The sequence below is a fragment of the Sciurus carolinensis genome, chromosome 1 (assembly GCF_902686445.1).
Source record: "Sciurus carolinensis chromosome 1, mSciCar1.2, whole genome shotgun sequence".
Classification (NCBI taxonomy): domain Eukaryota; kingdom Metazoa; phylum Chordata; class Mammalia; order Rodentia; family Sciuridae; genus Sciurus; species Sciurus carolinensis.
This window is the reverse complement of record NC_062213.1, coordinates 110865391-110879021: the sequence shown is the minus strand read 5'-3', so window position 1 is coordinate 110879021 and position 13631 is coordinate 110865391. Positions and strand designations below refer to the sequence as shown.

Here is a 13631-nt window from a genome sequence, read left to right as displayed (position 1 = left end):
CTCTGGAATCAGGGCCAGGGACTGCTGCTTTTCCTAGCTGTGTAACTATGGGCATGTGACTTAACCTCTCCGAACCAGTTTCTTCATTTATAAAGGAAAGATGATTTGTGTACCCCCATCTAAAGGATATGTAGGAATCCTAATCCCTGATCTCAGAATCTGATCTCATTGGGAGGCAAGGTCTTTACAGAGGTGATCAAGTTAAAATGAGGTCATTAGGGTGGGCCCTAATCCAATATGACTGGTGTCCTTATGAAAAGGGGGAATTTGTGAGTATGATGGTGTATGCCTATGGTCCCAGCCACCCAAGAGTCTGAGGCAGGAGGATCTCAAGTTGAGATCAGGATGGGAAAATTAGCAAAACTCTGTCTCAAAATAAAAAAGGACTGGGAGTATAGCTCAGTGATAGAGCACCCTGGGTTCAATTTTTTTTTGGACACAGACACAAAAAGAGGGAAGACAATGTGAAGATGTGAAGAAAGAATATGGTTATCTACAAGGCAAGGAAGCAACCTCACTGGCACCTTGATCCTGGACTTGTAGCCCTCAGAACCAAGAGATAGCACGCTCTGTCATTCTGTTCATTAAGCCCCAGTTCACCTTCCCCAGTCCCCAGTTTGTGATACTTGTTATAGCGTCCATCCCTGGCAAACTAACACCAACACCCTCAGCAGGTGTAAATCAAATATCAGTCCCTAGGAAAGACTGATATCCCCTGGGGTAGAGGGATCCTCTTCTTCCCTGTCCCCATCTTCAATGAGCACATAGTATGTAAGCTGTGCTTGGCCAGCGCTCAGGGGAGGCAGCTGTGGTGTCAGGGCAGGCCACCTATAGAGATGGACCAGTCACTGGAATTGTTTTATCAATTCTGAAATAGGGCAAATACCCGAAGCTTCTTAAGTGAGGTCCAGGGTTACTGTGAGGTTCCCATGAGGTAAGAATGACTGTGGAATTATTGTCTAAACCCCACAGGATTAATGTTGGCGGTGGTTAAAACTGTCCAAGGAGGGAATTGTGAGAATGACAGAAGTGCTTCAGGGGAGCTTGGACGTAGACATCCCTGCTTCTTGGGGAAATTAGATACTGTCCTAAGGGGCTCACAGTGGTGGAAGCTCAGTGAGCATGCTTGGATATATTGCTAGCAGGGAGTCTGCTTACATTTTGAACCTTTTCCTGAGATTCAATTTGCAGGGAAAACTACTAGTTAGTGCCTGTTCTATGAAAGGGGTTTTATATTTGATATCTGTGCTAGTCAGTTTTCTGTATAACAAAATACCACAGATAACCAATTTGTAATGGGAAAATGTTTATTCTGGCTCACAGTTTTGGAGGTTTCAGTCCACAAATGATTTGCTCCATTGCTTCTGGGCCTGTGGCAGCACAGTACATCATGGTGGGAGCCTATGGTAGAGGAAGCCATTCACCTCTTGGCCAGGTGAGAGAGAGAGGAGACTGATGTCCAACCACCCACTTTGAGAGCACTTCCCAGTAACCTAAAACCTCCCAGTAAGCTCCACCCTCTAAAGTTGCCATCAACTCTTAATATTGCCAACCTGAGGACCAAGCCTTTAACATATGGGCCTTTGAAGGATATTTCAGATCCAAACTATAGCAACAGCTCATTTAATTTTCTTGACTACTTAAATAGGTATCCATAATGAACCCCAACATAGCTGAAAGGATAAATCTCAGAGAGTTGGACTAACTTGAGTATCTTCACACAGCAAAACTGGGGTCTGAACCTAGACCTTCGATAGGCGAGTAAAGCCTTATAAGACTCTTCCTTCTATGTGCTGCCTCTCCAGACTCCACAGTGTCTCCCACTTGTGCCTCCATAGCAAATAAAGTGTTCCATATATATATATATATATATATATATATATATATATATTTTGTTTGTTTGTTTGTTTTTTTTTTGCGGTGCTGGGAATTGAACTCAGGGCCTTGTGTTTGCAAGGCAAGCACTCTACCAACTGAGCCATATCCCCAGTCCTCCATATTTTATTTAAAAACAATCACCCACCTGTCATTACAACAGTTGAACTTGAGCATTTCATTTATAGATGAGGCTTTAAAGCAGATTATAAGAAACTTGAAGACATCTGGACACATCTTTCCTCTCCAAGAAATCATTTTTGGTCTTAGTTTTCCCCTCTTTTTCACCCCCTCTTTTTTCCTCCTCCGTTCAGCTTCAAAGAGAAGTTGGTAGCTCTTTACTCTTTCTATGTGCTTAATGTTTATGAAAGCCCTTCCATTTTCAACTTGGTTGACTCCAGGGGCCCTGGTCACAGGTCTTCTCTTCTCACTATCTCTGTGATTCCAAAGAAGAAAAGCAAGGTCCCTTTGCAAGGCTCACTCTCTCCTGTGAGTCTCTGGGAAATGCAGTTCTGGTTTCCCTTTCCCATTCAAACATCTTGGTATTTTATTCTCCAAGATAACCAGGGAGCATCTTTCTCCCTTGTCTCTGCCAGCAGAACTCCCTGCCTGACTTGGATTTGTGCCCCACACTGAACTGATTTCCCTCGGAGGCTTCAGGGTCTTTTCTAGTGAATGTGACCACATTTCTTCCAGTGAGCAGAACATGGGGGCAGAAAATGAGCTCCTTTACTTACACTTTTGCTACTTGTCTTCTTGGGCCAGAGGATAGGCCCAGGCAAGGCCAGTTTCCCTGTTGGATGGGTAGGGAGCCAGCAGGAGGTTGCCTGGCTGTTAACTCTTTGGGAGGGATTAGGAAGTGGAAGAGGTTGTTCCTAGGCACAGTCCTCTGACCCATCCACAGGGAGGTCTGTCTGGGTTTCCTGCCCTTCTGTAAAGTCAATTCACATTGCTCCAGAGCACAGCAGAGATACTTACTCATCTTGGTTGGCTCTGTAACTTCAGAGATATTTGACCATAACAGGAACTTGGTGAATGTTTGAGGAAACAGTGAAGGTGCCATTTACACTCCTTGGAAAATTAGTCAATGGACACACAGGGGATGTGAGTTATCTTCTCCTGCTTGGAATCTCAGAAAAAATAGAGAATCTAGGGCCTGCGCAGAAAATTCTGTGCCAAGAAGTTACTTCAACCTAAACTCTCCAAGTAGATGGCTCATAATGAATATCAATTTGGCAGGCATGGGGGAGGCGAGGGTCCCTCAAATTGGGCCCTCTTATGCCTCTGTTCTCCTGGATCACCCTTCTCTTCTCTTCCTCCTTTCCTCCTTTCAGTTGCTGGGCCTCTGTTTCAGACCTGACAGTGTGCTGAGGTCGTAATAGTTCAAGGGCACAGTCACAGCCCCTGAAGGGTTTCTGAACCACAGGTGGGTTTTCATCCCAGGCTCTATCCGCTTCACACAGGTGTGGACCTTGGAGCTACTGTGTAAGAGGTCAGGTAACTTTCTTCCTATGTCCTACTCTGTATGGCACCTTTTACAGTTTGTTGAGGATTCTCACATATCATCCTATTTAATTCTCATAAAATGTTGGGAGCCTGGTGCTGTTTATTATTTGTTATTCATATTTAAAATTTCTATCAACAATGGAATAGTAGGGTGCACGTGGGAGGGACATAGGGTGTTTGTAGCCAGGTCCCTGTGGTTTAGAGGAGCACACGATCCACCCAGATGTAATTCCTAAGGAGGATGGCTGCTTCTCCCCAAGTGTTTGACTGACACCTCAGCAATGGGAGTGAAATAGCATTCATTATCCGGTGACATTTCTCAGACAGTCTTTTACCTCCACTTCCCCTGAGATGCAATAACAAAAGTTTGTCTGATCGTCCTTTTTCCATCTCCCCAGCTCCCAGCCACCCCCAGTTTCTTTTCATCCCTGTGTTTGAGGGCAAGCGGTCTTCTGTCTCTAAGGATATGTCACAGGGAGCAAACACAGCGGCCCCTGGGGAGACCAAGCCTTCTTTCTTCCTCTCACTTCAAAGGGCCCTTGGAGCACTGCACTCCTGGGTGTTTGATTTGTCAGGAGGCTGGAATCAGCTGCCAGTAGGACAGGGACACCTTGGGTTTGCTTCCCTTCCCCATCCCCAGGACTCCATAAGGAGGGAGAAGCTCAGTTGATGGGTTCCTGGAACCAGGCTGGGAGGCCACCATCCTCTTGGTGAGAGGGGCTGGCTCTTCCTCAGGAGGTAACAGGATTCCAGCTGCCTCACCAGGGGCTGCTGAGGTGAAGAGGGGCTGACCAGGCACCTGGGCGGGGACAGAGCCAGGACGTGTGGGAGGGGATCTGTTGTTCAGGGCAGCTGTCTTTTGCAGGCTGTTCCTTCACTGCAAATCTTGAGAAGACATCTGAGAAAGGGACTGCTGAGACCTTCAGAGCAGGGCTCCTGGCCTTCCTCTAATCCTGCTGGTGAGGAAGCCCAGCTTGGGGGTGTGTGGTAGGAACCCAGGAGAGGGACACCCCAGGGGGCTGTTGCTGCTTCTTCCTCCCCTATAGAAACTCCCTGCTTACTACTCAGACAGATGTTTGTGAAAAGGAGCAGACCTCATCTCAGTAACTCATTCAATATACCAATGCTGCTAACACAGGATCCATGATCCTCTGAGATGCATTTCCTGGCTTTAATCACACAGATCTAACCTCCCTGGATAGTTTGTCACACCTGATGGGGCAATAGTCACCTACCCAGATGTTGACCCCTCTGGGACTGGCAGGTGGGTCAAGGACACCTGCAGAGCAACCTCCACTACTGTGGCCACTTAGGCCAATAATTCCTCACAAAAATGTTAACTTCCCAGATAGATAGATACTTGGTATGCAGCAGTAGACTAAGATAAAAATGGCTGCCTTTTGAAGTTAACATTTTTTTGTGAGGAATTATAGATAAATGGAAAGGCTATTACATGTGTGTGGTTATTTGTGTGTGTGTATATGTAACTTGACCAATTTCCCAAAGGAAGTCAGAAATATGTTTTTAAAAAGTCTTTAAAAAATTTCTGTTTTAAAAAAAATTCAGACATAAAAATAGAACAATAAAATGAGCCCCCATAGACCCACTACCTGGATTTGAAAATTTTTCAAGATTTTACTGCCCTTATTTAATCTATTCTTTAAAAAAAATTTTTTTTTAATGTGACATTTCCAAAATTAGATGTTGGCTTACAGTTTTGGAAAGCATATGTGTACTAAATAATTGTTTCTTTGAGTCAGCTTCGTACTGAGGGTCGTCAGTGAGCAATTCTGTTTGAGGAAACTGGGCTTCTCCTGCTGGCTGGGGGCATGCCAGGGCTCTGGGCCAGGCCTCCCCTGTGCTCCTGTCCCAGCTGCACCCCAGGCCCCAGGGCCTATCTGCATAACTACTCCAGGGTCGCCTGCATCTCCCTTGCATTGAAGGATGTCAGGCTTCAGCCCATGGACCTAGGATTTAGGTTACGGTACAGGTAGGATAGGATAGAAGCTCACCAGTCCTATAGAGTGGCTTAGTTTGGTCTCTTTAGTGTAATTGGGAAGGGGAACTTCAAGGGACAACTCATTAATTCAATAAATCTTCATCAAACCCTTAGTGTGTGCTGTGATAGATACTTGGTAGGCAGCAGTAGACTAAGATAAAAATGGCTGCCTTTTGAAGTTAACATTTTTGTGAGAAATTATAGATAAATGGAAAGGCTATTACATGTGCGTGGTTATTTATGTGTGTGTGTGTGTGTAGTGTGTACATCTATATTTCTTCCTTTTTGGTTAGGTGGTATAAGGCTGTGAACAGGCTGCCAATCTCCCTGCCCCATGAAGAAGGCCTTTCTCAAGTGCCCAGAGGCCAAGCAGCACAGGCAAAGAGAGAAAAGTGCTGGGCAGAGGTGAGCAGAGCTCTGAAGGTGGAGTCTGTGTCTGCAGACTGGGTTGCTCCACGTCGCCTCGTCCTGCGTTTCTCAGTCACATTAGCCCGCACGATCCTCTCTTCTGTTTCAGCTGGAGTTGGTTTTTTGCCACCTGCCACAGAGCGTCTTGCTGGATACATTCTGGCACCAGCACACCTGGTACCAGCTTGTGCCTCCTCACTAAGACTCTGAGCGAGTTGTGGGGAAGGAGCTGGGTGAGGGTGGGCCAGCCCATCAGGGGGCAACTGCTGACCAGCCCATGAGAATGGCAGGGCAGCCCTGTGTGTGAGGTGGTTGGTAGGGATGGGGACGTGTCCACTGTGCCAGGCCATGCTGGGTCTGTGCTTAGCGGATTGTCCCAGAGGTCCTGAGGGCTTCCTTCTCAGTCAAGTGGCTGAGCTGCTCTAAGTGGTCCCGTGCAGGTGTGGATCAGGAGAGGCTGGGGCAGTGACAGGCCTCAATCCAGCCTCCCTGCTGTCCAGAACCTCAGGAAGGGATGCAAGCCTATACTGTGGTACTTTTAGTTAGGCTGCAGGTGATGAAGACTTGAGGGTAACAAGATAGGAGTTAGGTTCTTGACCAAGAAGGTGGGCAGGTTGGGCAATTAGGGCAGCATCTGCATCGGTTCTTGTCCCTGTGCTTTCTTATTGGGGTGCCTAGGGTGTTCCACCACAGTGTGCCATAGAGGAATATGTCTTTACTATATATTTTTTCTTTCTTTTGGTACCAGGGATTGAACCCAGAGGCACTCAACCACTCAATGAGCCACGTCCCCAAGCCTTTTTTTATTTTTTATTTTGAGACAGGATCTTGCTAAGTTGCTGAAGCTGGCTTTGAACTTGCGACCCTCCTGTCTCAGCCTCCTGAGCCATCAGATTTAGAGCTTGTGCCACCAAGCCTGTGTCTTCACTTTTTGAAGTTTAGGTTTCCTTACCTGTTAATTATATGAAAACAATACCTACCTTCTAGTGTTGTCAAGGTCTGACTAGGACTGCAAAGGCGAGTTCTTTACTCACTTGGGCAGTGTTAGTTTGTCCAAAAGGAAAGCATTTAAAGAAGGATAATAAATTCCATTGCAACATGCTTGAGTGCCATGAATTACTTTTGGCAATACTCCATCAGTGAGTCCTTCCAACAACTTGGCGAGGCAGGTGTAGTTCTGCCCATTTTTCATATTTGGAAGTAAGCTCAGATAGACGGGAAGTCCCAAAGGACCTGCCTCAGCAGAGGGCAGGTCCTGAGTGGCTTCTCTGGAGGCCTGTGAAGGTCCTGAGAGGCCAGACAGGGCGAGGGAGGACAACTGGTAGGACTTGGATGCCAGCTCCCTCTGGGGTGGGTGGGGTGAGAACATCATCATGTGTGCTATGAGGTAGGGCTTTTTTTTTTTTCGCCCCTCTTAAATCTCCATCTTCTACTTAAGGAAAATAAGGTTCATTGAGGCCAAAGCCCTATAATTAGTAAGAACTCAGCCAGGTCCTTTGATTCCAAGTCTAGAGGGCTTTCCATAAAAAAAACCCTTAAGTTTTCACAATGCTTCATGGTTTATAAATCATTTTTTAAAGAAAATGATGAATAAACACAACTGTTAGTCCTGACTAATACAATTTTCTGCAAAGACAGAGGTACAAAGTGGAGGAAAAGAAAACACAAGACTTGGAAGCCCTTTGCAAATTGGACCACCTTCTTGTTTTTCTCACATTGTTTGCTTATTTTCACTCTGAAAATTAAGAGAACCTTTGTCCTTTTGGTGTCCTTATACAGTGGCTAAAAAGTGTCTGCCACACAGGAGGAGCTCTGTAAATATTAACCCATAGAGTGGAAGCTTCAGACCCAACTTCCCTCCTTCCAGAGGCAGGTTCCTCCAAGCCTGGCCACTGACAAATCCTTCCCTCTTGGATTGGTAGTGGGACATTTTCCCCCCTTACTTTTGAACTTGAAACATTAGCTCTACCTAGGTTTTGAGCCTAATGATCTTCAGACTAGAACTATGCCAGCAGCTTTCCTGAGTTTCCAACTTGCTACTTACTCTGCAGAGCTTGGGACTTGCCAGCCACCATAATTGCATGAGCCAGTTCCTTATAATAAATTGACCCCATATTTATGTTTGTGTGTGGTGTGTGTGTGTGTTTGTGTGTGTGTGTGTGTTTGTGAAGGTTATGTATGTTTATAGAGTAGTCCTGCCTGATCTGTGGTTTTACTTTTTGCAATTTCAGTAAATCTCCTGGTCTACCATGGTCTGAAAATATGAAATGGAAAATTCCAGAAATAAACAATTGTTAAGTTTTTTTTTTTTTAAATATATATATTTTAGTTGTAGGTGGACACAATACCTTTATTTTATTTTCATGTGGTGCCGAAGTTCGAAGCCAGGGCCTCACATGTGCAAGGCAAGCTCTCTACCACTGAGCCACAACCTCAGCCCAGTTTGTTTGGTTTTTTTAATATGATAACTGGGATTTGAACTCAGGGCCTTGCATATGCTAGACAAGTGCTTTGCCACTGAGCTACATCTCCACCTCACAATTCATAAGTTTTTAATAACTTTTATCGTAGAATATTTTTCAATTGTCCTATTGTATTATTAGTTATTATTGTTAATCTCTTACTGTGCCTAATTTATGAATTACACTTTATCATAAGTATGTATGTGTAGGAAAAAGCATAGTATATGTTGGGTTCAGTACTATCTGCAGTTTTTAAGCATCCTCTGGGAGTCTTGGAACTTATTCCCCAAGAATAAGGGGGGTGACTACTGTATACATAAATCCTTATATAGATAAGTTTATACATAAATTTTTATATTCATATAAATCTACACGCACACACACCCTGTTGATTCTGTTTCTCTGGAGAACCCTGATGTGGTTGTGGACCAGAGCTGTACAGTAACCTATGGGCCAGGGACATTGTGCTAGTGTTGACTTACCTTTGTGGTGTAGCTTGGTGTTGGATTGGGCCCGAGGGAGACCCAGGGCCCCCTTATTTGAGGGGTGTGTATGTCGGGGAGGGACAGAGTGGAGGCTTCCCTCCCTGTCCTTTGGGGACTCCCAGTTCCACTCCCTCATCTTGGGAGCTTGGTAGGCTGATCATCCCCTCTCCCAGGAGGGTCTTTCCTCTGGTCAGCCTGCCACAACCATACTTCCTTGGTTAAGCCTGGCCTCTGGGACGTGCCTCAGGGGCTGCTCTTCCCTCCCCAGCTGCCTCCTAGACCACTGGCCAATTTGTGCAGACTCAGTGGGAGCTGAACCGCAAGGCAGGAAGATTCCTCTGTTTTCCTGGAGCAGTCCTCTGGGCCTCACCTTCGCACACTTAGGATCCACAGTCCTTGTGCTGACCCATGGGGATGACCGGTTAAAAAAGATATAGGGATACTTCTTGTTCACTGTCCTAGGAAGGGCCTGAGGAGCAAGAGGCCAGGCAGGTCCTGCCTTCCCAGATTGTGCTTAGCTCCCAGGCTCTGGAGGGAAGAATGTTCTTGCCCAGATTTTTGAAGGTCAGACCTCTCCAACTCCCCCTCTCTCCCCAATTCTCTCCCCATCTCTTCATTAGTGGAAAGAACAGTAGGTTCATAGGTGGGACATTTGACAGCATCGACTGTCATTGCTTCTGAATGACCTTAGCTGTAAGTTGCTGATCCTTGATTGGTTCATCTGCAGTTTGGGAATAATCATGAATTCTGTTGCACTGATAATATTGAGATGCAGTGACATAATTTCGGCAAATGGGCTGTGGAAAATTTGTGCAATGCTGTGCAAGTATAAGGTATTATTATTATTATTATTATTATTATTATTATTAAACAACTCAAGTCTCAGCTCTTATTGCTGATAGCAACTCTGGCTAATATGCTTCCTTTTAGGAAGATAAACCCAGTACATTTTAGTCTTTAATATGCAAAAAAGTTACCTGGGATCTTGTTAAAAGTGCAGATTGTGGTTCAGGAGGTCTGGGCAGCCTGAATTTTGGTTTTCGGTCTCCCAGGTGATGTCAACACTGCTGATGATCCAAACTACTTCACAGGAAAGGTCATGAAATGTTCCTGTGATAAGCTGAGAAGAAACAGCTTTGGAAATATAGCAGAAATACAGATTTATTAAAGCAGCATGCAGTCAAAGATGGCCTGCTCTACCACAAATGATACATTTTGATCTTTGGAAAAACAGAGGATGAGAGGAGAGAGAGAGAAAGAGACAGAGCAACTCTGGGACTCAAGAAACCCTGGACTGGTCACTTCCTGGACTTCTCTGTGGAGCAGCCACCATTGGTCTTATTAAGAGAGTCTGTGCTGCCTGTTCTTGAACCTGCACTGTTGAGGATTTTGTCAATTTCTCCTGGAATGTTTTGCTTCTCCTCGTTCTCAGTCTCCCGGTGGTAGAAATAGTTGAAGTTGGAGACAATGACAGGCACAGGGAGGGCAATGGTGAGGACCCCGGCAATCGCACACAGAGTGCCCACAATCTTTCCCCCTGGGGTGGTCGGGCACATGTCTCCATAGCCTACAGTTGTCATGGTGACCACTGCCCACCAGAATCCATCAGGAATGCTAGAGAAATGGGACTCTGGTTCATCCACCTCAGCAAAGTAGACCGCACTGGAGAAAAGGATGACTCCAATGAAGAGGAAGAAGATGAGCAGCCCCAGCTCCCGCATGGAAGCCTTCAGTGTCTGCCCCAGGATCTGCAGCCCCTTGGAGTGGCGGGAGAGCTTGAAGATGCGGAAGACCCTCACCAGGCGGATGATCCTCAGGATGGCTAGGGACATGTTCTGCTGAGTGCTTGGCTCTGTCTCCTGAACCAACTCTGTGATGAGAGTTGCAAAATAGGGGATGATGGAGATGATGTCGATGATGTTCATGATGTTCCTGAAGAAGTCCGTCTTGCTGGGGCAGACCACGAACCGAAGCACCAGCTCGAAGGTGAACCACATGATGCAGGTGGACTCCACCATGAAGAAAGGGTCCGAGAACATGGTCTGGGAGAGGTCTGTCTTGTTTGTGTTGAGGCTGGGGTCTCTGACCACCTTCAGCTCCCTGTCCTCCCGGAACTCTGGTAGTGTCTCCAGGCAGAAGATGGTGATGGAGATGACCACAACCAACACGGAGACCACGGCCACACCACGGGCAGCACTGGAACTCTCAGGGTACTCAAAAAGAAGCCAGAACTGCCGGTGGAATTCATTGGTGGGGAGCAGTGTTTCAGGGTCTTTGATGAAGCCTTCATCCTCCCGGAACTGGTCCATGGCCTCGCTACCCAGTTCATAGAAAGAGATCTCATCAGCAAAGACATCAATAGGGACATTGGCTGGCCGCCGGATTTTTCCACCAGATTGGTAATAATACAGGATTCCATCAAAACTTGGCCGGTTCCTGTCAAAGAAATACTCATTTCTCATAGAGTCAAAGAATTGCATCCTTTTCTCCCGGTCTCCGAGGAGGGTCTCTGGGAACTGATTGAGGGTTCGGAGCTGGGTCTCAAATCTTAGCCCAGCGATATTGATGATCACCCGCTGGTTTCCTTCATTCCAGACCACTGGTTCAGGCCCTGGGGGATCGGCATAGTCTCCTGGGAGCTTGGAGAAGGTAGTCTCATGGTTGGTGTTATCACTAATGAGGATCTTCCAGTTGGAAAAGGGGCTGCTCCCAGGCCGGCCTTTTGGACTGGATGGGTCAAAATCTGTAGCATAACCTGGTTCTTCCTGGATTTCATCTGAGTTATCAAAATTGACCAGAGCAACTTCCATTTCTTTCCAACCATGAACATCCATTCTAGGGGAATCAGGGAGGCAGCATGAAGACCCTCAGTCCTCACTGCCTGTTGTGAACTGTGGAGGAGAAGAAATTCATTATATGGGGGACAGGGCAGAATACAGCTGACTCTTGATTATTGATGTAAGATATACCAATGAATTAAGCAATGACTTATTTTTTGCTTGAGAAGATTGTTTTAGCCACAGTCTCCTTTTGAAATCAATTTGCACCCCTTGAATACTAATAACTGCTAGAAATTGCAAAAATGATCCTGGAGGACAGGGACAAACTTTTCCCAGCAAAGGAGGGTCTCTATGTATGTTGGCAGAGAGGAGTCACAATAAAGGAGGAGAAAGTTAATGTTTCATGAAAATGAAGAGAATAATTTTTGAGCCAGGCATGGTGGAACATGCCTGTAGTTCGTGGCTCAGGAGGTGGAGGTAGGAGGATCTCGAGTTCAAAGTCAGCCTCAGCAAAAGCAAGGCAGTATGCAACTCAGTGAGACCCTGTCTCTATATAAAATACAAAATAGGACTGGGGGTGTGGCTCAGTGGTTGAGTGCCCCTGAGTAACCTGGTACCAAAAAAAAAAAAAACCTTAAAAAAACTTTCTTTTGTTTACATTCTTCAAAATATATCTGGAAGTCTACCAATTCTTATCACCTTCGCCCCTATCTCTGGGACCAAGTAGTGAGGACTGGGAGCAGAGACATGAACCTGGCTGGGATTCTGTTCTGATGGAAGAATGAGAGGATAGAGGAGGGGTCGCCCACCATCTTGTCCTTTATGGTACAATCTAAATAAGCTGTTTGTGCTTTGGGCCCCACATCTGGATACAACTTCTAGAGTGATTTTGAGGTTACATTAAATTAGATACATATGTAAAATGCTTGGTGGAAAGATGATTGTATTAGAGCTAATTGTTGTTTTTACCAACTTCTCCACATCACAGGAACTTTAGAAGTCAACTGCCATTGGAATGTTTTGGCTGGAGTCCAAGGGGTTCATGGAGAATGATTTTGTTTTAGTCATTTTCTGTGGGTAGAGACTAAATAATTGTGTGTGAGTGTGGGTGTGTTGGGGTGGGGTCAGGAGAGCATGCCTAGGGGGCTTGGATAACCACAAATATCATCCGACATCCCTTCCCCCGGTCCATGCCAGCTTCAATTTCAACTGAACAACACGGAAGCCAGGCAGACAGCAGCAAGGGTGGGAGGGGTGAGGACCAAGCCTGAGATGAAAGCTGGAGTGGTCATGGCCTTGGAGTAGTTTCATTTACAGGCGACAAGGATATCTGCAGCACACGGTGTTGTAGTCTCTTCAAACTGACACCACGTTCCCTTATCTTTCTGGATGGCAATAATCGTGTGAGGTTAGATGATGCTATTTCTATCAAGCCACAGAGCCGAGTGACCTTCCCAAGATCACACAGTTAGTGCTACAGAGTCCTGACAAAACCCTGACATGGCCACCTAGTCCAGACTGTTCCTGCTTCACCGTAGGATCCCTGTGTGGGAGCCCAGGCCTTGTGCGGGCCAAGGTTACAGAATCCTGGGAGCTCAGTGTTCCTGGATTCTATGTCCTCTTTTTCAGTTCAGGTGCCACAATTGGGCAATGAGATGAGACTTGGTCAGCCAGAGCACACTGAGCAACTACCTGTTCTACCTATTAGGAGAGTGTGGCCTTTGCAAGCTCCATAATTTTACTGAGCAGCTTCTTCCTCTGTTGTGGACTGGGGACGGGTATACGGCACTGATGAGCATGCCAGGTGCTGGCCTTCCATGGGGTGCCTGGTGAGTGGTAGGGTGGTTGGAAGACAGGGTTAAGAACTCTGAGAACAGAGCCAGTTGGCCTGAGGTCAAATCCCGGCTCTGCACATGGGGAACCTTGGAGAAGTGTTAGCTATACAGGTGGCTCCATGTGCCCTGCTTATTTTAGTATATGTGGATCATTACAGACACTGGGGAAAGAGAACCAATCCTGGGACAAGAGACTGTTGTGAGGCTGTGTTTCACCACTTAGGGGTTGTATATTTTTTAGTAAATCATTGGATGTTATGACCCTTAGTTTTCTGATCTGT

At 46.1% G+C, this 13631-nt stretch overlaps 1 protein-coding gene across 1 annotated transcript; it reads right to left on the bottom strand.

Moving 5' to 3' along the window:
- Positions 1–10033: 10033 nt before the first annotated feature.
- On the bottom strand, positions 10034–11569 carry Kcna10 (potassium voltage-gated channel subfamily A member 10). Its single transcript, XM_047519913.1, has one exon. It carries the CDS (start codon positions 11567–11569, stop codon positions 10034–10036), a length of 1536 nt encoding a protein of 511 aa, XP_047375869.1.
- Between the last annotated feature and the right edge of the window lie 2062 nt (positions 11570–13631).